General features: G+C 38.9%; 2 protein-coding genes across 3 annotated transcripts; one reads left to right on the forward strand and one right to left on the reverse strand.

The window, feature by feature from the left end:
* Positions 1-509: 509 nt before the first annotated feature.
* LOC136440998 (WD repeat domain phosphoinositide-interacting protein 3-like) lies at positions 510-9,168 on the reverse strand. 2 transcript variants are annotated; one of them, XM_066437221.1, is made up of 10 exons: positions 8,952-9,168; positions 7,242-7,316; positions 6,954-7,055; positions 5,897-5,984; positions 5,439-5,533; positions 3,363-3,553; positions 2,951-3,036; positions 2,483-2,584; positions 1,870-1,991; positions 510-1,482 (listed from the first exon to the last, which is right to left on the reverse strand). In XM_066437221.1, the coding sequence occupies exons 1-10, from the start codon at positions 9,016-9,018 to the stop codon at positions 1,376-1,378; spliced, it is 1,035 nt and encodes a 344-aa protein (XP_066293318.1). In that variant the 5' UTR covers positions 9,019-9,168; the 3' UTR covers positions 510-1,375. The 2 variants fall into 2 exon arrangements, with proteins under 2 accessions (XP_066293318.1, XP_066293317.1); XM_066437220.1 differs by having other exon boundaries at positions 8,882-8,989.
* Positions 9,169-9,368: 200 nt separating this feature from the next.
* On the forward strand, positions 9,369-19,975 carry LOC136440254 (tRNA-dihydrouridine(16/17) synthase [NAD(P)(+)]-like). The gene is made up of 14 exons (XM_066436168.1): positions 9,369-9,501; positions 10,319-10,577; positions 10,880-10,988; positions 11,883-11,933; positions 12,289-12,401; positions 13,100-13,182; positions 13,530-13,633; positions 13,881-14,025; positions 14,199-14,295; positions 14,656-14,741; positions 15,259-15,401; positions 15,799-15,842; positions 16,106-16,181; positions 16,463-19,975. Exons 2-14 carry the CDS (start codon positions 10,338-10,340, stop codon positions 16,813-16,815), a joined length of 1,644 nt encoding a protein of 547 aa, XP_066292265.1. The 5' UTR covers positions 9,369-9,501; positions 10,319-10,337; the 3' UTR covers positions 16,816-19,975.
* The last annotated feature ends 50 nt before the right edge of the window (positions 19,976-20,025 follow it).

Genomic DNA, 20,025 nt, shown 5'->3' on the forward strand with positions numbered 1-20,025 from the left:
GTCTGTTTTTCATCTCTGTGTATTCACAATACTGCAATCTGTTGAGACTTGGGGTATTCAGTTAGGTTAAGTTTTGGAAAAAAAAGTAAAAGTGATGTTGAACCAGTTTAGCTGACTGAGGAGCTAATCTTCCACTGATCATGACAGAGAAGACAGATGCTATGTGCAGTTCTTAGAGGTTCATTGTCCTGGGGAAATTCCCCTACTTATTTTTGACTAGTATAGTGAACATTGGACCACAGCTTAACATCCTGTCCCAAGGACTGCGACCCTTTCCAGTAGCGTGCATGTCAGGTGAGCGACAACAGCCGGGATTCAAACTTGCAATCTCTTGGTCCAGAGGCAGGATTGCCAACCACTAGACTATGGCCACCATGCATCCATACATGTTAAATATTGTAGCTCTTTGACATATCATTATCTTCACACAAACATATGAACTTCATATTAGGTGCAGGTCTGTCTGAAATCTGCTCTTGTCTTAACAAATAAGTGTACAGATGCACAGCTAAGTGAAAAGTGTTTCTTTAATTGTCACAATTATAACAGTCTGAAGGATTGCTACAGGACCCCTAATCTACTACAATGAACTTGTAACAATAATACATGTACATGAAGTGCATAATGGCATTTAAGCAAGGCAATTTAAGCTTTGTTACCTGTATATATATACATTTTAGGGACTACAAATATGCTACTTAGAATTTAGAGGTTGGCTCAATCTGCTTACCTTTTATAGCAAAGGAAAGATTATATTTTCCCTTGTTGAATTTTTCCCCAATTGGCCTGCATCATTGTATAGATTTACAGTAGCAGGAATTAATAACATTTCGTTCAAATGGTGAAACAAAAAAAGTTAAACTAACATTCAGCATCATATTCCTCAAATTTTTCAATATGAACAATTAGAGAAGGAAAAATAAAATAATACTTGTGGTTCATTTCAGCGCAAGAGTCACTCTTGACTTAGTAAATTTGACCAGTCAAATGGTCAACAATGTGTTGTTAACTGGACATCAGAGCTCATTTAATCCATCAAAATTAGAGAAAAGTGTCAGAAAAGTCTTCAACTTAAAATGTGTGTTATCTAACAATGTCAACCGTCTATCTTTCCACATTTGGTAGAATATCAAAGTATCAATAATAAAAAATTCTGTTAGATGATGTGAAAAACAGGTCCCACTTTCCTTGAAGCCAGGAGACAAACTATCTTCACTTGCCCAAAGAGTGCTACAGACTTCTTTACTGTAGAATACAAATGCCTATCTTACAGCTTATAGAACATCACATCTTTAGTTAATTACTAGGAATGCACCAGCGAGCTAGCTGTGTAAGCAGATTAGCAAAGAAACGTGGCAACGAGCTGCAGTGGATTTTACGTCTTGTCGTCGGTCATTTCCAGGAACTGAGCATACACATCCCGCGTACATTCGCCCTTGGGGTTGAAAAGGAACTTGTAGTAGCTTCCGTCTGAACAGATAGCTGTGGAAAGTGCAAATTAAATATGATACAATGCATGATTCTGATTAATACCAAGAATTTAAGCTGTATCTTTAATAGCTTTACCAGGTTGGTAGATCAATGGTGAACTGAAACGTTGGCATGCGAACGAAAAAAGTTGGTTTGTCCAAAGAACTTTGTCAACCAGAACTTTGTTCCTCCCTTGAACTCTTGAAAAATGGCCACGACCGAAGAGTATGTAAACGTTCAAGGTTAAATAAAGGTTGAAAAACGTACTTGATGAACTTTTATCATTTTCTATAACTCCTATAATATTACTTATACAACTTCTTTCGAGGGAAAGCTATGGTGGTCAGTTTGAAATCAGTTATATATAACATCATAGTGTGAACTGTGAAGCCAGCTTACCTATAACAGAATTGGGCTCAGAACCAAAGGCACAGATGCACTGGGTCTGGTTGGGGACTTGGAAGCGCGAGAAACTCCACTTTGAGGAGAAGTACTTGGGCAGAAAGCTGGCAGCTGCCAGACTGTAGTAAAGAATAATATTTTTCACTTAATACACATGTATATCCAGGGTATAACTACGTTAAAACCTTCATACAAAACACACTGATGACTTGTGGTAACTGTTGAGAGATGTGAACATGAGATATGTGCAGCTAGCTTTTAAGGAAATGGATACTACAAAATAATCTCCAAGCAGATCCACACCGGGCGCGAAAATCGTATATGCTAGCCAGAGAAGGTCCAGTCAGCCAGAGAGGGTCCAATCTACCGGGCTGATGGGACCCTCTCTGACTGACTGGACCTTCTCTGGCTAGCATATACGATTTTCGCGCCCGGTGTGGATCTGCTTGGAGATTAACTACAAAACACAAAAATGCTTCAAAAGAGAATTATGAATCTTCACATGTGGTCTCATATCCTGACAATCTTTGGCCTTGCAAGTTTCAACAATGTCTCGTACAATGAATTTTCAGAAATGGAGTATGTATTTGACTAAGAAGTGAATACAAACCTGGACTGCTTGTTTTTCTTGGGATCTTCCACAGCAAATATGTGGACCGTACCGTGGTCACTTGACACACACAAGAGAGATGCATCCTGGTTGAAGTTCATGCTAGAAAAGAGATAACCACAGTTAAGAGCTGTATAAAACAAACTAAACATCACTCCATTACATACATGTACAATTTATAGTACATATCATACACGTTGAGACGGATGTGAACTGCGTCCATCATGTATATATTTGATACTTAAAAGTAAGTTACCTTAATTTTATACAGTGTAACTGTGTATAATAGATGTATGTATTACTTCAAGCCGACTTACATATTTTGCACCAGTCACTCTGTTTTATTGAGGGGTGACTGGTGCAAAAGATTACAGGTAAATTTTAGTCTATTTCATAAGTTTACCTTTATATGATAAAAATTTACTTGAAATACTGTATCTAATTCAGTTGGATTTAATAAAAATTCACCAGTATATCTGAGCACTTCCTGTGCCTCTCCTTAACTCGTGGAGCAGCTGGTATGATGCTGTGTCAAACACACGGATCAGTGTTCCCTGGAAACATGGAAACAAACATTATCATTTAACCCTGGGTCCTGTACGGTGTCACACTGTATGGCCATTATTCTGAGAGGAAAAAAATGACATTCTTTATTTGTACATAAACAGTAGAATACTGCAGCTGGATAGGGAACTCTAAAGTGTGTGCAATGCAGAAATTACTTTCAGAAGAACTCCCATTTCTAAAGAAATCCATTAAAAAAATCCAGACAAAAATCACAATAAACTTCTTATACAATTGATCAAGACAAGTGAAAAAGTACCTAGAGGATGCCTTATCTTTCAGACAAAAAAAAGTTGTGAAAATTTCAATCACTGACCTTTTCTGAAGCAGTGGCGAGCCTTGTGCCCTGTAGGTTCATAGTGATGCAGGTGAGAACACCCTCGTGTGCTGCGATGTCCGCCGGTGCCTTCTCCGTGTTAGCAAGGTCAACGACCTGCACGTGACCTGTCCGTCTGCCGGGGAAGGCCAGGAGGGAGTTGTTGCTGTTTGGACAGAGGACACACAGTCCTGCGGAGGGAAGATATCATCATGTAAAACTGTCGACTGGAACAAAGTAGACAGAAACTCTTGTACAGCAAGATTGTGATGTGATGCATTCATTTTTAAATTTGACTGATTGTTGAATTTATTTCTTGTTATAGGAATGCTGTAAGATTTGCATGAGCCACCCTTAATTGTTAAATGATTTTAAGAAAAAACATTGTTAAATGATTTTAAGAAAAAACTAGAGTTCCTCGAACACATTATCTTCGCCAAATAATCAAGGCTTATTATGGGTAGTGATTCATATTTACATGCTTTGATATCACCCCCTGAAAATTTGATCATACACCATGTGCTGTTTGTAAGTTTTGAGGGGGGGGGGGGGTAGGGTTAAAAATCATTTGGTGGTACAGGACTAGCGTACAATGTAAGTGTCTTGTGTGCTGATATATGTTAAAACTGGCCATGAAAAAAATGAGTATGTTGAAATTATGGGCCCTCAAAGGTTTGAAATTGCAGTGTCGTAAGTTGAATGTGACGATGAAATGGTGCAGTCAATATATATGAATAAGAATAGAATAAATCTTTATTCCATGTCATACACATTTTGAAAGACATATGTGACTTTACCGTACCTAACAGTGGTGAAGTTTTGGAGCAATGTACTCTCTATTAAAAGCAGAGCCGTGTTTTTGACGCGTTTTTAGGTGTTTTGTCGGGCTTTCTATTTTGTCCCCTTTTCGTTATGTCGCCAACGTGCTTTGGACAAACATGCCTAAACTAAACATGTGAAAAAAACAGCTGGACCGACACCTCTGCTTGGAGAGCAGTGCTGTGCTCTATTTGTTTATTTGACCTACTTTCCCAGGCCATCTGTTTGTAAGACCTGTTTTCTGGGAAACCGTCACATGTTTCAGGGTCCCAATATGAAGTACATTAAACTTTCCTTACTAATTGTGCCAATTATATCCTGATTCGCATAATTAGTCGTTTATTATGTAAAGCACCATCTGAGCTATCTGAGTACCAAACGTCACGACGATCTGTCGACCCCTTCTCAAGTTATTCATGTCCGAAGGTCAAAACAAAAACGCCCACTGCAGTTCCAAACAAGACGCTAGGGGGCCCAAACTTTCACAACTTACTTCCTATAGCATGAACTATCTACCACACAAAAATCATGACCGTAGCACTTTCAGAAAATATGCCCCAAAATTTTGAAGCTCCGCTGCAGTACCTTAAGTACCCGCTAGAAGGCCCATTATCGAACTTGACCTTCCTTTCTGTAAACCTTACCCATCCACTAAATATCATACAGATCCATCAACAGCTTCTCGAGTTATGCTGGCGACATACAAATACAAATCCACACAAAGCCCACTGCAGTACCAACGGAAAATACCAGGGGAACCATTTTTGAACTTGACCTCCGTTTTTACAACATCTACACACCTGCAAAAAATTATGAAGATCCATCAACGTTTCCGTCACTTTTTTTGCCTACATACAAACACAAAAAAATTCAAAGTCCATTGCAGTACTGTTAAAAAACTCAAGGTGAACCATTTTCGAACTTGACCTTCCTTTGCACAACCACTACACACCTACCAAAAATCATACAGATTCATCGAAGATTTCTTGACTTATGCTCCTGACATACATACAGACCCACCTAACAGACTTTTCAACCGAAAACATAATCTTCCCCGAGTACAAGTACTCGGCGAAGATAACAAAGTTATTTAGGACGTGTGCTATCTTAGAACAACAGCAACGTGACTATACTACATGTATCTAAGTTATTCATACCAGAAGCACAATCTCTTACTTCTTTATGTGAAGACTATATATCGCAAAAAGCACCTCAAAAAGCAAGAAGGTAACTTGAACAAGAAAGTTATCGACTAACCTTTGGAATTCTTACATGTCTCAAAGACATGTAACTGTTGTGGATTCTGTGTGAATGTGTACACTTTGATCATGTTGTCCAACACAACCACAATCCTGGAACAGTACATGAACAACATTATATTACAATATTTCTCAGTAATTGGTACACAATCCTGTATTTTTCTCTGCCAAAGTTTCAGCAGCTGTTGTGTTGCCTTCATCAGGCCATATGAACTTTCTCCTTGTATTGTGATGGAATTATCACAAGGACTTGCTCTCAAATGTGACTAAGTGGTTAAGATGTATCCCCAAACGTGACTGAGTATACTTATATTAGCCAGTTGTCTCGAAACGTTGGCAGAGAAAAATACAGGAATCTGTACTTAAGATGATGAATGATGAATGAAAAAATTATTATGTTATATGATTATGTAATATACATCAATATGAATAACTCAGCTGAGGGCATAGACTGACCTGTCTCTTCTCAACTTGACAGCCTTGACATCTTGTGAGAAGTCTAACTCGATAACATGCTTCTTCTTCAGGTCATCCCAGATCATAACTGGAGGAAACACAGCCATGTGAATCATTTTCCTTTCTCTTTTGAACAGTCAATGTTTCCACAATGACATGAAAGAATTGAAACTTGGTTTCCTGGGTAACTAGAAAGGTATCTAAAGTAAAAGATGAAACAAGTAGACACCGCAATGACACAGTACTGCAAGCTTGTATGTTCCATACTATCTAGATACCTAAATGTTAGCCATGACATTTGTAAGAAAGTATGTTTACCAGGGACCATAAATGTCACACAAGGAGCCATATGGATCAATTAGAAGCAAAAAGGGATAAAAATTATCCTCATGCATCATCGTTCATAACAATGCTGGTGCAGGGTATTTATATAGACATTTATATGAGATAAAACATTATACTGTATACAGCAACCTGCTACTGTTATCAGCCAAGAAAAGATCCAAAGGGTTAATAGTTGACTGATTGTTTGTTCCTATGTACAGTCAAAACATGATACAGTAACTCTCAAATAGGGTCACATTTGTCTTGCATCAGTGCTTACGACTCAACTTTGGACTTTTATCTACCCTTAAGTTAACATCAAGAATGTATGTGTAACCAAAATATTGGATTGTTTCCAGATGGTACATTTTTCTCCCAGTCCCACCGAATGGCTTTTCATTTGAAGGTGTGCAGCTGTTTTCCCTATTTTCCCTGCACATTGCATACTTCAATGCTTTATCATGAAATCAATAATAAACAGATCCCATCCATAGCCCCGCCCACTTCTGTTAAAGGGTGGAAATGTAATACAAAAAACATGGTCATGTAAAAATATCACAGACTTGCACTAGTTGCAGCCTCTGTCTTCTCTGTTCAGCTACCAATTTTACTGTCTTGTACAAATGGAATTGAGGTTTTAACATGGACAGAATAACAAACAATAACAACATTCTAAGCACAACAACATATGTATAACATATGATTAAGTATAGTATTAAGTCCAGTCTTGTACCTTTGTTGGGAGGAAACTTTGGGCTCTTTCCTCCCCCTACCAGAGCCAGGTAGTTACATCTGAATAGCATCTCCACATGACTGATGCCTCCATCTGGGAAGTCTGAGGGGGACAAAAAGAAGACAAAATGTCATAATGATTATTGAGCAACATAGAAAACATACTTCCACCACCAGTATCATCAGTATTGAATTTGATGATCAAAAAACTTTAAGTTGAATATTTGAGATGAAGCTTTAAAAATGTATAAAGCTATGCACATCAGTTTTAGGATGGGGTACTACTTACCGTGTCTTTCTTTTTCCTTTAATGGGTCACAGTTATAGATGCGGAACCCGTTCTCCATCCCACAGGCAAAACAGCCTGAAAAGGACAATAAAAGCATAAAACTGCTGAAGAGTAGACAAATTTAGTGTAGGAGAGAGTCTTGGATGTAAACGTGTCACTGGCAAAAACTACAGTTTGTAGGAAGTCTTATGGAGTCAGAGTAGTCACCAAATGGAACTCACTGCCAGAGGATGTAGTTAAAGCTGACTCAGTGAACTGTCTTAAAACAAGGCTGGACTTACACTGGGAGAAGAAGAGGTACCTTCCAGAGTGAAAAGAGGGTGGCAACACAGGCCAGGCCTACATGTACTTCACCAAAGAATCCTCAAGGTATCCTCAAGGTACAATTATATAAACAATAGCTAGTTGTCTCACTAGTGATTTTGTAACATTTGACTGCCTCCAACCTTATATTGAAACTGAGTAATAAATTTTTCATAACACTCAGTGATGACATTAGTTATAGTATCACACAAGGTGCATGCAAAAGCTTTAACTTACACTATGGAGTAATTACTGATAAAAATTGGATAAGCTTTCGTTAGGGAAAGTAAATGCAAGTATAACTGGGCCTAAGGTAGGCTTTAGGCCATCTCATATAAACATTAATTACATTTTTGATTTTCTTCTTCTTCATCAATATGTGCCAAATCCTCATTAGACTGAGGGCTTCAAGCAGGGTACCTCATTTAGGGTACCTGTAAACATTCACTCCCCGAAGGACCCCTATTCCTTTTGATAAGTGTGGTGGGTTCTTCAACATTGTCAAATTTAATGTCCTATCCAAAGGACTTCCCTAACCGAAGCTAGGTACTAGTACTCATTTTCACCTTTAGTTAGTGTTAAGTGCCTTTCCCAAGGACACAACATCTGGGCCTGTCAGGGCTTTGAACCCAGAACCTCTTGATTCTTTCAATCTTTGGCAAAGATTTAAACCACCACACCAAATGATGCCAAATGATGTACTAACAGATCAACTAATACTGATGTTCATATATTTATTCAACGTACCATGGAAACATATGTTATTTGCATGCAAGAATTTTATGATATGAATGGTACAGATGTAGTTGATTTGTATCTGTTGATCTTTTTGTTGTTTGTAATTGATATAACATTATATGTGTATCTGTTTTTTTCCGCTTTGTAACAATGCTATTGATATGACACTATATCATATCTTGGTAAAACCCCATTTGTCACTGCAAGGAGAACCTCCTTGGTCACTGATATAACTTTCTGTGTACAGTATTTTGACCTTTGAACTGAGTTTCTGAGGGCAGAAGAGGCTGATGTAAAATGTTCTGCCATGTCACCAGCATTTTGATGCTTTTTTGTGCGCTTAGATGGCCTTGAACCCTTCGATCTGCCATGTAAGAACTACACGAGGTAGAGTGAGAAATTTATGGGGTGGGGCTCGACTGTACGTCACTACGTGTCATGTGGCACCAAGGCAATACACCCCTTTACAATCCCCCCCCCCAATCCTAACCAAAACGTTGCCTTCATATATTCCTACTACACTCAAAATAACAAACCCCATTCATCGCAATCAAGGTCCCACATGATTCTGTCTTGAAGTCTATTCAAATTTGACTTACAAACCATCAGAACTTGATTTTGCTCGCTAACATGGCAAGCTCTTTCTGGCAGAGTGCAGTGGTCTGTTACCTTGATCTTGGTTCCAGCCAGCATACAGGAGACCATTGTCATGCAGGCTGCTAGTTCCGATGTTCATGGTTACAGCCAATTCTGGGATGGCGTCCTATCTCGACCTTGACCGCCCTTTTCCTTGAACAATTCTGATCGCTACAACTTTCCGCGTCCAACAGGAAATTACCCCGCCATTGCTGAATTTCTGACCTTTCACCCCTAATACATATCCCGACATTCGCTACATTCATGAATAGATGTTTACACGGACACATAATTATTTACATATACTGTCTCCGTACAAAACAAATTATGATAAATTTTCAATACAAATGATCAGAATTGGATGTTTCTTCAAATGCAAACTCTATGATATTAGGGGAAAAAAATGCCCAATCCATGGTTTTAAGAGGCTTCGAATCTGTGGTCGAGTATAGTAGGCTATTTTATTGTTCCTCAAATAAACTCTCCGGTATTTGGACACGCGGCTTCAATCTGCGTCTCCTCTCGGCTGCCGATTTTCGCGTCGTCTGTCCGACGTCTTCTGCGTTTTTCACCACCAATCAAGGCAAGTGTTTCAATGAAACGACTCGTCAAGTGTTGGGTGATGTTATGCCCACTGTTGTGCTTTGAGTTCGCTATCAGCACCGGTTGATGTTGGATATTTTGGCCCATGCCGGTGTCCTAAAAAATATTACTTTGATGTTGCATAATCAGCGCAGCGATTTTTAATCAGTCTAGATCTACTGGAATTTTCAGACTTCTGTGGTGCCCTGATTAACTACACTGATTGGCAATTTCTCCCAGGCTCTCGTCACCACATTCTTCCAAAGGTCAACTTAAACGTTATCATAAAAGGTTTAACGTTATAGCGTTAGAATCTACTAGGTCCACAGAGACATAACAGGTACGCCTAGGCTTTTATAAGGGCCATGTCATTAAAAGTCCAGGGAGTGGCAAGGAACGAAAGGAAGGGATGTCAACACCAGGTTAATAGATTAGGTTGTGAATTATAATGTTAAACAATTAGCCTTCGGGCAGGAATTTGCAATAAAGAAATCAATAATACGAGAGAATAAAATGTTGTTGTTTTATCTTTACATCCTCTTTGAAACGTTACATGAAAATGAAATAAACCTAGATATACATGGTTTGGGTTTATTGAGGGGATGTTGGAGAAGTGATGAGTGCTATATGTACAAATGAATATATATATTTGATTTAAGCCTATTGCCTTTTTACAAATGAATATATATATTTGATTTAAGCCTATTGCCTTTTTTGGCCAGATTCCCGGCGTATCACCCCCACCTACTCACTTGGTTCCCTCCAAATCCAAGTTGAAGCTCAGTGAAGGTTACACAGATGTTCCCATTTCTTGACAGATCCCTCCAGGTTGTCAACATGGCTGTCAGGAAGAAGCTGGAAGGGTACCAGTTCTGGGAGGAAACCTTGAAGAAGGCGCGCTACATTGTGGCTCCCATGGTGGACCAGAGTGAGTTGCCATGGCGACTGCTGAGCCGCAGGCACGGCTGTCAGCTTGCTTACACGCCCATGTTCCACGCTGCGCTGTTTTCGCGGGAGGAAACGTACTTCAGGGATGCTATGCAGACGTGTCCCGAAGACCGACCTCTCATTGTGCAGGTTATACATAACTCCAGTGACTGCTTCATAATCATATCATTCATAGTTGTTAAACACTGTTACTTACAGCTGCCATGATAAAGTTATGCTAGGTATTTTCAACCTTAGCGGATTATAATACCCAGTTCTAATAATTTTGCTATTGACAGTATTTATTATCGGATTTAATTAGAAGTATGATTTGTAAAATGATCCAGTGTGTGAAACTTCTCGGAAGTAATGCCCTTTACAGCGATACTACGGTTACAAAAGGTAGGCCCAACACATCCATGACTGAACTCGTTCTGTTGTTCTGTCCACAGTTCTGTGCGAATGACCCAAACACCCTGGTGCAGGCAGCCCTCCTGGCCCAGGACCACTGCGACGCTATAGATCTTAACCTGGGATGTCCTCAGTCTATTGCTCGAAGGGGTATAGCCATTTTGTCCTTTTAAACATTTGATTGTTATCCTTTTTTGTTTTTTTAGCAGCACCTACTATTTTTCTTTGCTCCTGATTTGTTTGTTTAGCGAAAAAACGGGTTAACGGCACTGAACCTTAATCCGACGCAACCTTAATCCGACACTTTTAAGTACTTCCCTGTAACTTAAAACCTAGCACTGATATGCAAAATATTTTGATTGCTTCTAAAATACAGTAAGGTAGGCAACATATAAAATGTACAATGGTAAGGCCCTGAAAAGAACGTGTTCTGGTGAGAAGGTCAGGAAAATTTGCCATGTTTTTATCACGTAGGGCATGTCGTGGGAGGGAGAGCAGCCATAACATTTTTAGGACGATGGTTGATGACTAGTTCACGGCAGTTGACAGTTTTGTCGATTGTGATATGGTGTGTCTATTTTGCCTTGGTGTAACTGTCTTTTGGTTGACGGAGAGATTGACAAACAGCTTTAATTGTATAGAGCAAAATCAAGGATAAACGAATTCACTATTGTATTGTGTCGGATTTAATTATGTTCGTATTTGGAACATAATGCCCAAGGGACTTTGTTATGAGTGACGCTATTTTCAAGCCTTGTTTTCCAGCAAAAGCTCGATAATCAGAATACTTATACATGTGCAGAATAAATAATAAATAATACATGTACAGTGATGACTGGGATAAGCGCTTCACATAATGCACCCAACCGTTACTGAAATACTCACAAGGTCGCTTGTTGATTTATGTGTTGGATTAAGGTTCAGTGCTGTTACATGTAGTACTTTCAATTGATTGTTATTACTTATTGCCTTTGAAATAGGTAGCTGCATATTTTTTTTTTCTATTTCTGTAGTAGAATTCGATGGTAATTCTTGTATTTACAGGTCACTATGGAGCATTCCTACAGGAAGACTGGGACCTGTTGCGTAGGATGGGTGAGTGAAGTGTTGCTAGTCAAGTACCATCAACAAAGTAAAGTGGTTGCTGTGTGCGTAACATGCTATTAAGTGTGATACTTACCCTATCTCCTGGAATGAATATTGTACCAAAAAATTGCACTAGGTCTTACAGTTTGTTTCTAAAAACAATACCGTTAAAGTAACATATTGTCATAAGTCTATGATTGCCTGAGTTGATAAGATATATAGAAATACTGAATCAAATCTACCGGTATCAAGAGCACTGAATATCCATATTTTTTCCCATCAATTTACGAAAATATCAGGTATATACTAGTATATTATTTAGTTGCTACTTAGATGTGACATAAGACCATTTCATATTCCCCAGTCTCAGCTGTCCATGAACGGTGCTCGGTGCCTATAACCTGTAAGATCCGAATCTTCCGAGACGTACAGAGGACAGTGGAGTATGCCCAGATGCTGGAGAAAGCTGGATGTCAGGTATGTCAATGAAATCATAATTTCAGTGATGCTTTTATGCTTAAACTATAAAAGACTTAATTACAGCTGATATTCCTGCACCATTGAAGTTCCCATCACACAATGAAAGATCATGCAAGCCTTTTTATGTTAGTGAACTTCATGTACTAAAAGTAAAACAGTTTACCAAGGTCCTTTTTTGTGTGTCAGTAGCGTTAAGTAGAAATGAGTACAAAGCCATTGATCTCCATTGATATTTTTGGCATTTATCAATTTTTACTACTGAAGTGCTAAATGTAAACATGTGAATGTATCTGTACATTTGGTTAGACCTAGTATTGTTCTCTTGTTACTCTCTGTATGGTGAGCACCACACCTCTTTAACCTTCTCCCTGCTACCTAACCATGTAGTCTGTGCTTTAGCAGGTGGGAGTATCAGATTCTGTATCTATATAGCAGGTATAACCGCCCTTCAGAGTAACACACCAGCTTCGCAGGCACACGGCGTGGTAGCAGCTGGTTATATTACACTGAACGACCTATCACACCTAGCCTTTGCACATCTGACTGCAACAGGTCTTTAAAGCTATCTAGTGAGGATGTTCCTATGGTATTTGATGACAGATTCTACTATGGTTCTCGGAAAATACAAATTTTTGAACATGTTAATAGTATAAGATGAAGAATGATGATGATCTGATTGATACTTATTGCTGCAGCTCCTGACAGTCCATGGTCGTACTAAGGAACAGAAGGGGAGTCTGACAGGTATGGCCAGCTGGGAGCACATCAAAGCTGTCAAGTAAGCATTTATCAAACTGTCATATTCTCTTTGGGTGTGTGCGTGTAGTATCATTGATTTAGGAGTGTCTAATTTTTACATTTCTGTCTGAGACGAACTTTTGATGGAATTTTGATTAAGAAATGTGCTCCTGGACAGTGTCGTTAGCAAAATAGTGGCCTGCAGTGCCCATCACTAGCACTATCTTCTTCATAACATGTTTTAAGTTACAAAAATCTAAAACTTGACAGTTAGAAAAAATGAAGAAGTAACACTCTAGATATGATTCCGGGTGAAACTGAATTCTGCAAGTAGCCAACTGATAGCATTGAACTCCTGTAGAGCAATATTAATTTTCTTTTTTACAGGGACAATGTGAAGATCCCCGTCTTTGCTAACGGGAACATCTTAAACCTTGAGTGTGTTGAGAAGTGTATGAAGGAAACGGGTACAGATGGAATCATGACAGCAGGTAGGTCATGGCAGAAGTTTTTAGCACAGAGTGGTATTTTTGTGAACTGTGAAATATACATTGTACATGATTAATAACATTTATCATGCTTTGAACATATCATTGTGGAAAGATAACACTCTGTTTTTGTTCTTTCAATATTGAAACCTTCCAAATGATTTGAGCATGTACTTTGTAGAGGATAGGTAAGCAGAAATTTCTAGGATAAGTAGAATTCAGAAGTGTAACTGTCTAATTATTTTCCCAGAGGGAAACCTGCACAACCCTGCCCTGTTTGAGGGGAAGAACCCCCCTGTGTGGGAGATGGCTGATGAGTACTTACAGCTGGTGAGGGAGAACCCATGTCAGCTGTCTGCAGTCAGGGGGCATCTCTTCAAACTCTGGCATCACAGGTAAACAACCTGTCTTTTCCAGGCATAATGAGATGGCTAGGTGATCTTGTGGTTGGGGTTGTTGATTTAGAATGTAAAAGTTCTGGGTTTGAATCCCTGGCAGACCCCAATGTCGTGGGACTCAGGTGAGAATGATAACCTAGCTTTTGTTGACATTGTTGTCTTCTCCCCAGCCTACAGATCCACACAGACATGCGGACTGCCTTGGCACAGGGAAAGACCTTCGAGAGCCTGGTTGTAGTGTCTGAAGAAATGAAGAAACGTTGTCAGGTATGGCTGCCCATCCAGTTTGATTTTGAATTTATTAGAAGTGCTACAGTGCAAGTGCTATTGCTGGTGTTGTGACCCACACATAATATAATGTATACCTGTTTTTACACTTGGGTGGAGTGAGGAAAGTCGTGTAAAGTGCCTTTTCCCAAGGGCACAACATTGGTGGCATCAGGGGATTCGAACCCGGGACCACTGGGTTCTGGGGTGTGGAAACCCTGCCGTTACGGGACACGACCACACAAACAGTGTTATGATGCTGTTCATGCGTATGTATTATTCTTCTTACAAACAACAGTGTTAAGGTTTCATTTCGTGCTTAATGTTTATCTTCATGACTTCTTACACACCTTTTTTCAGGAGGAGGCATCAAAGCCTGGTGCAGATCAGCCCACTAACGACTTACCGTTTCCACACTGGATCTGTCAGCCGTACATCAGGCCAAGGTATGTTGGTGTTAGGAGGGGAGAAATGATCCTTGTGTCATGAATTCTGATCCCACCTTGATTGTACAGAGAGATATGTACTTGTATTTGCTCCGATTGAAACATACAGGATTATAGATATGTGTTAGTCCATTGATGATAGCCTGAGTACCATCCTCACTAATTTATACTCACTCCTGTTGACTCGATTAAACCATGAAGCAAGTCAGTGTGAAGGAGCAAAAAATCACGAGGATGGTACCCTAGCCTGACTAAATCGCATTACTAGGGGTTCATTGACCCCAGCCAGTGAGAGATTGTGTAAACACATGCTAGATGGTATCCAGGCTATTGCCAATGGATGTACACATATGTAAAATCCTGCATACTTTCATTTTCAACATCATCGTTTCATGCAGGCCACCTGGAGTATGTCCACTAGTACTGCATTGGTGAGCCATCATTATACCTATGCCACTTGTGAATTGGTCAATTATAACAAATATTTTGTGCTCTTTTGTGCATTATCTTATATCAGGGGTGACCAGAAAGAGAGGGAGCTGGCCAACAAGGAGCGACCGCCAAAGCGCCACTTAGTCCAGGAGGGAGAGAATGCTGGGTTGTCACGAAACCAGATCAAACGAAGGATGCGCTACCCGCACAAGAACTTCCTGAGCAAGGGTGGGTGGTTCCTGTCAGTAGGATAGCATGTCCCTTTCTTGCTTATCCTTAACACCATGTCAGTTCACTAGTGTACTATAATTCATTTACTTTGGGTGTATTTCTATTTCGCGGTAGGAGGAAAAATATGTTTTTTTGCTGTGTGTAAATTTGCATTTGAAACAATTCTGTTGTACAGTACTCAGAAGTCTTACAAAAGAGACATATTTGCAGTGTCACCAATATGCGATGTAGAGGTCACCGCAATAGCTACAAATCTTAAAACAACCTCAAATGTTTTGCAATTTAAAGTACTTTGGGTGATTTTACACGGAGTAAGGATGCAATCATTGTAATATTTCCTTCACTCATGTCCTCTTGGAGATGTGGTTAACAGTGCGCTCTTTCCTATATTTAGGGTTGGGGCCATGGATTGCTTGTGAGAAGTGTGGAAATCCTAAGGTGAGAACTTTTCATCAGTTGTTTATTCTATCCATGTACAGGGTCATGGGACTTAATAAACTGTCTTGGAAATGGATTCATTGTAAATCTATAGACATGAATTTTTGAATGAAAGATTCAAAGTGGCTCAATGCAGTAAAGTAGTACATGTAGTATTACAGAGAACTGCATTCCAAACTATCAAACTCTTAGCCAGTAATGTGTAAGCTATTGCTGGTATTGTTGTCTGATGGATGTATAATGGTTCTTGATGTGACTTCCAGGGTCTCAACTGTGTGTTTAGCTTGTGTCGAGGCTGCTGTAAAACCCAAGCACATGCCGAGCAGATGGACTGTCCAAGTGAGTCACAGATTTCAGAATGAAGTACTTTTCAGCGTTGTCCCTAGTTTACTAAGATTTGCCTTCAGTCATTATTGACCATGGTAAAATCCTTGATTTGACATGATTACGATAAATCTTGCAGTTTTTCTTAAACATATACAAGTTAACAGGATTTAATTACTTTGTATAGTCTAGCTAAAGCTTCCTTTGTAAAGAGATAAACATGCTTTGTTGACTGGCGCTTTTCAGTAACATGCTGTTGAAGACATACTAAGATGTTGCCTTTACTCACTGCTTAGGTCACCGACTCTGGTTTAAAACCAAGGAGGAGCGTCGCAAGTTATGGGAGGCAAAGAAACGTCAACAACAACAAGAAAACACAATCAGTGAGCCTGAAGGCAACAAATCACTCGATCCAGACAATCTTAATTCTGTTAAGAAGGAAGACGGCTCAATGACTGCTCAGGGTGATGAGAAGTGTCAAATAAATGGGAAAGAGACACAGGTCCCTCAGAATGGGGAGCATCCAGTACTGTCTCATCACAAACAAGACCCCAAAGGTGCAGAGACAGACACTAAGTTACCTGATGTGAAGAATGGTGACATTCGTGATTCCCTGTCTACCAAAGTGTGCCTGCTTGACGCAGACTGAGACAGCAGGAGAGGCAGGTCATAGTTGGAACACTGAAGCTAAGAGTGAAGTTACTGTAAATGCATTTAAGTTTGCGGTGATTTAATTTTGTGGTAAGGAGAAAATAGAGTGTTTGCTATAGTCACATACTGTATACAGTAATGGAAACATTGGCGCCTATGTGGACACCTACTAGCGACTCGGCAAGTGTGCTACAGACGGACAGAACAGTCGCCTTCAACACATCATAATACTGTAAAATGTGTAGTACATACATGTAGCCCTTCACAAGGGGAAGGCGGACAGAAGACAGCAAAAAAGTTTGCAGTGGTTTTGAGTTTGCGGTGAAGAGGTCACCGCAAAAACTGCTAACATAAAACTGCTGCGAACTTAAAATGCTTTTACAGTAACATGAGAGCAACGGGTAACAAATGTGCGGGAAGCGAGGAGGCAAATGGACCAAATGAACCCAGGGTAGTGCAAATGTTCAGGAAATGTTTTATCTGGTACACATAATGTCATAAATATTCTCAATATTTAGTTGTTGGGTTATCCTTTGAGAAGTAAAAAATAGTAATTATGGTGAACAATGTATTGATTTAGTTTTATCACCTTCTATACTTATGTATTTTGTAGTTTATCATTGTCAAAAACTGATTTGAAGCAATGGTTTCAAGTAGACTTTGGCATGATGGCATGTTGTTGTACAATCAAACTTTTGCACCTTTGCGCTGTAATTCTTCTAGTTTGCATCCAAGTCTACATGAACACTTACAGACTAAAATCAATAAGAAAATAAGAAGTGAAAGCAATAGTCATTCATAGGATCTTGGGTCTGCTCAACAACAGGTCAGCTATGTTTGCATGCATTATGTCACAAACTGTTGCAACATGTCTCAAAATGTCTCTAAATATTTGTAGCAACCTTGTAGTGGGAAGAAGATGGTGGTGGTACATTGTATGTACAAGATGGTGCAACACTGAAAACGTTCTCTGCAGGAAGCCAAGGCAAGTTCTAAGATGAGAACATAAGAAGTTTCAGACAGCCTGCTTCAATATAACTATTTATATGTGATACAACAGAATATGGGGTATTTGAAAAAAAAGTGTGAACAGTAACTATTTTGTCTATTTCTAAATGTAAGTATAATCAGAAAGTTTGTATCTATGGCCAGTCTGTGCTTTATAAAGTCAAGCGTGCTGTATATGTTTTGATAAAGAGGGAAACTATCACTGGAGATGCAGTGTTACAAAACTACCAACAAATAAAATATCGCAAGGCCTTCATGGTCTTGCAGCGAGCACCGATGTTGTAGTAATGGGTAGAAAAATTTAAAGAAAAAGGGGCTAGAGAAGCAATTTATGGTGGCGTACACTATACCCGTATAAGCAAAGACTACATGAACTTCAAATATTCTGGCTATCAATGCTTCAGTCTGATTGATGTTATGGGAGGATTGTACTTACATGTAATTTCACTTCTTTATTAACTTGATACAGGGAGTTCAAGTGAATTATTCTGCTACTGTAACACAAATTATAACATATACTCTAGAAATTTATGCCACAAGCAAGCATTGTTAGTTGGTGTGAAGTGCAGTTTACTGGTAGACAGTTCAGTCCTCAACATCTTCTTAGGATATATTGAATACAATTATAGTACTTCCATCAATCTCACATATGCAGCTAATGTGAACTACTTTTTGTGACTGCTGGTTTCTCCAGCTTTTGACAAAGAAACAGTGTCCAGATTTATGTTCAAACCCTTTTTATATCCCCATTCTATACGTATAACATCACAGGCGGATGACTAACTATCGTATTACAAGTCACTTAAAAAGACCTACTGGTCTTTGATACTAATACAGCTGTATTTTGATTTTGACTACCTAAAAGGTAAAGTGTTAGTGCTGCAGTAACAAAGTGCCTCCCGTCGAAAGAAATGATATGCTGTAGTTTGATTTCTTCCAGAACCGTTAAATCTTTCCAGCAAAATACTGTAGAAGGGCAACGTTTTGTGATTTTGCTCTTACAAAACTCGTCATGGAAACTGTTCTGCTTTGCCAATGCAATTAACTTGCCACAAGCCAATTCCTGAAACCTAGCTCAGCCAAATTATAACGTTTCACATCTCCAAATGTGAAACTATCTACTTATAACCTTTGACACACACATATTAGTAAGTTGGAAATAAACACAATGAATGTACCCTTCTATTGTAGTTCCTCCACTGTGCATGTACTGCTGATATTTAACTTGCATCATTCATTTTTTGACTTTGAATAGGTCTGCATGAAGCACAGGCGAGGTCTTGCCATAGCTACTTACATCTGGCTGTTCTTAATGGGACAAATATTTGGATAACAAACTGGCCTTATAGCTCTTGGCCATTCCTGTCAAGTACAAGGGGCAGTTTATTTGTTGGTATGTAGACCATCCCACCGTATATACTAGACAGATTTTGCACTTATGTTTTGTTATTTGCATACTGGTGAGGCTACAAATGTTTCCTCTGTTGTAATGTCTGCATACTGTTGTCTTTTCAGACATATATGTATGAAAGTCTGATGCTTTAAGAAAACTTACGGGTTTTAACTCCTTTTGTGGTATCACTATTTTGTAATTTGTTACTTAGGCTATGCCAATTTCATTTGTTGCTTCTCTGAATAGCCTGTCCTGCTTTTCCCATTTTGAAAAAAAAAATTGGGTCACTATTCCCATTCACAAATTTTAACTCCCAATTTTACTATTTGTTCAGTTGTAAAACTCAATATCCACTAAAATAGATTATAAAGGCCTGCACACACCTAAAAAGTGTGGTCATATTGATCATAAGTTATAATTTTTCATTTATAAAAACTATTTCTCAATATCAATCAATATAGACTATTACATGGAAAAAAGTAATTTTGCTACTGAAATTATAGTACTTAGATCAAAGAAAGGTGTGCATTGCATAAAATGAGCCATACAAAGTAAATTTGAATAATCCTCTTATTCTTATAACCCTTATCTTCACCCCAAACTATTTGCCAAAATTTTTATTTTTTTTCGCCCTGTTGCTCCAATTTTTTTCTGAAAAAATCCGAGAAGCAACAAATTAAATTGGTATGGCCTTATTGTCAAAGAAATATGTTTGGGAATTGTCCTGTGTACAGGAATAAACCAAGCAACAATTGTCCTAATGGTTATCTTCATTAATCAAGATTTTTTGTGCAAAGGAGGAACATG

This window comes from Branchiostoma lanceolatum, chromosome 8 (assembly GCF_035083965.1).
Source record: "Branchiostoma lanceolatum isolate klBraLanc5 chromosome 8, klBraLanc5.hap2, whole genome shotgun sequence".
NCBI lineage: Eukaryota > Metazoa > Chordata > Leptocardii > Amphioxiformes > Branchiostomatidae > Branchiostoma > Branchiostoma lanceolatum.

Bases quoted from the DNA above. Each gene is read 5' to 3' on its own strand.
- LOC136440998 (XM_066437220.1), bottom strand. From the start codon at position 8,987: ATGGTCTCCTGTATGCTGGCTGGAACCAAGATCAAGGTAACAGACCAC. The intron at 3,554-5,438 runs GTTAGTCGATAA...TTCCCTCCGCAG, and splicing joins GACATGTAAGAATTCCAAAG to GACTGTGTGTCCTCTGTCCA. The intron at 2,585-2,950 runs GTGAATTTTTAT...TCTCTTTTCTAG, and splicing joins GGAAGTGCTCAGATATACTG to CATGAACTTCAACCAGGATG.
- LOC136440254 (XM_066436168.1), top strand. From the start codon at position 10,338: ATGGCTGTCAGGAAGAAGCTGGAAGGGTACCAGTTCTGGGAGGAAACC. The intron at 14,742-15,258 runs GTATGTTGGTGT...ATCTTATATCAG, and splicing joins CAGCCGTACATCAGGCCAAG to GGGTGACCAGAAAGAGAGGG. The intron at 15,402-15,798 runs GTGGGTGGTTCC...TCCTATATTTAG, and splicing joins CAAGAACTTCCTGAGCAAGG to GGTTGGGGCCATGGATTGCT.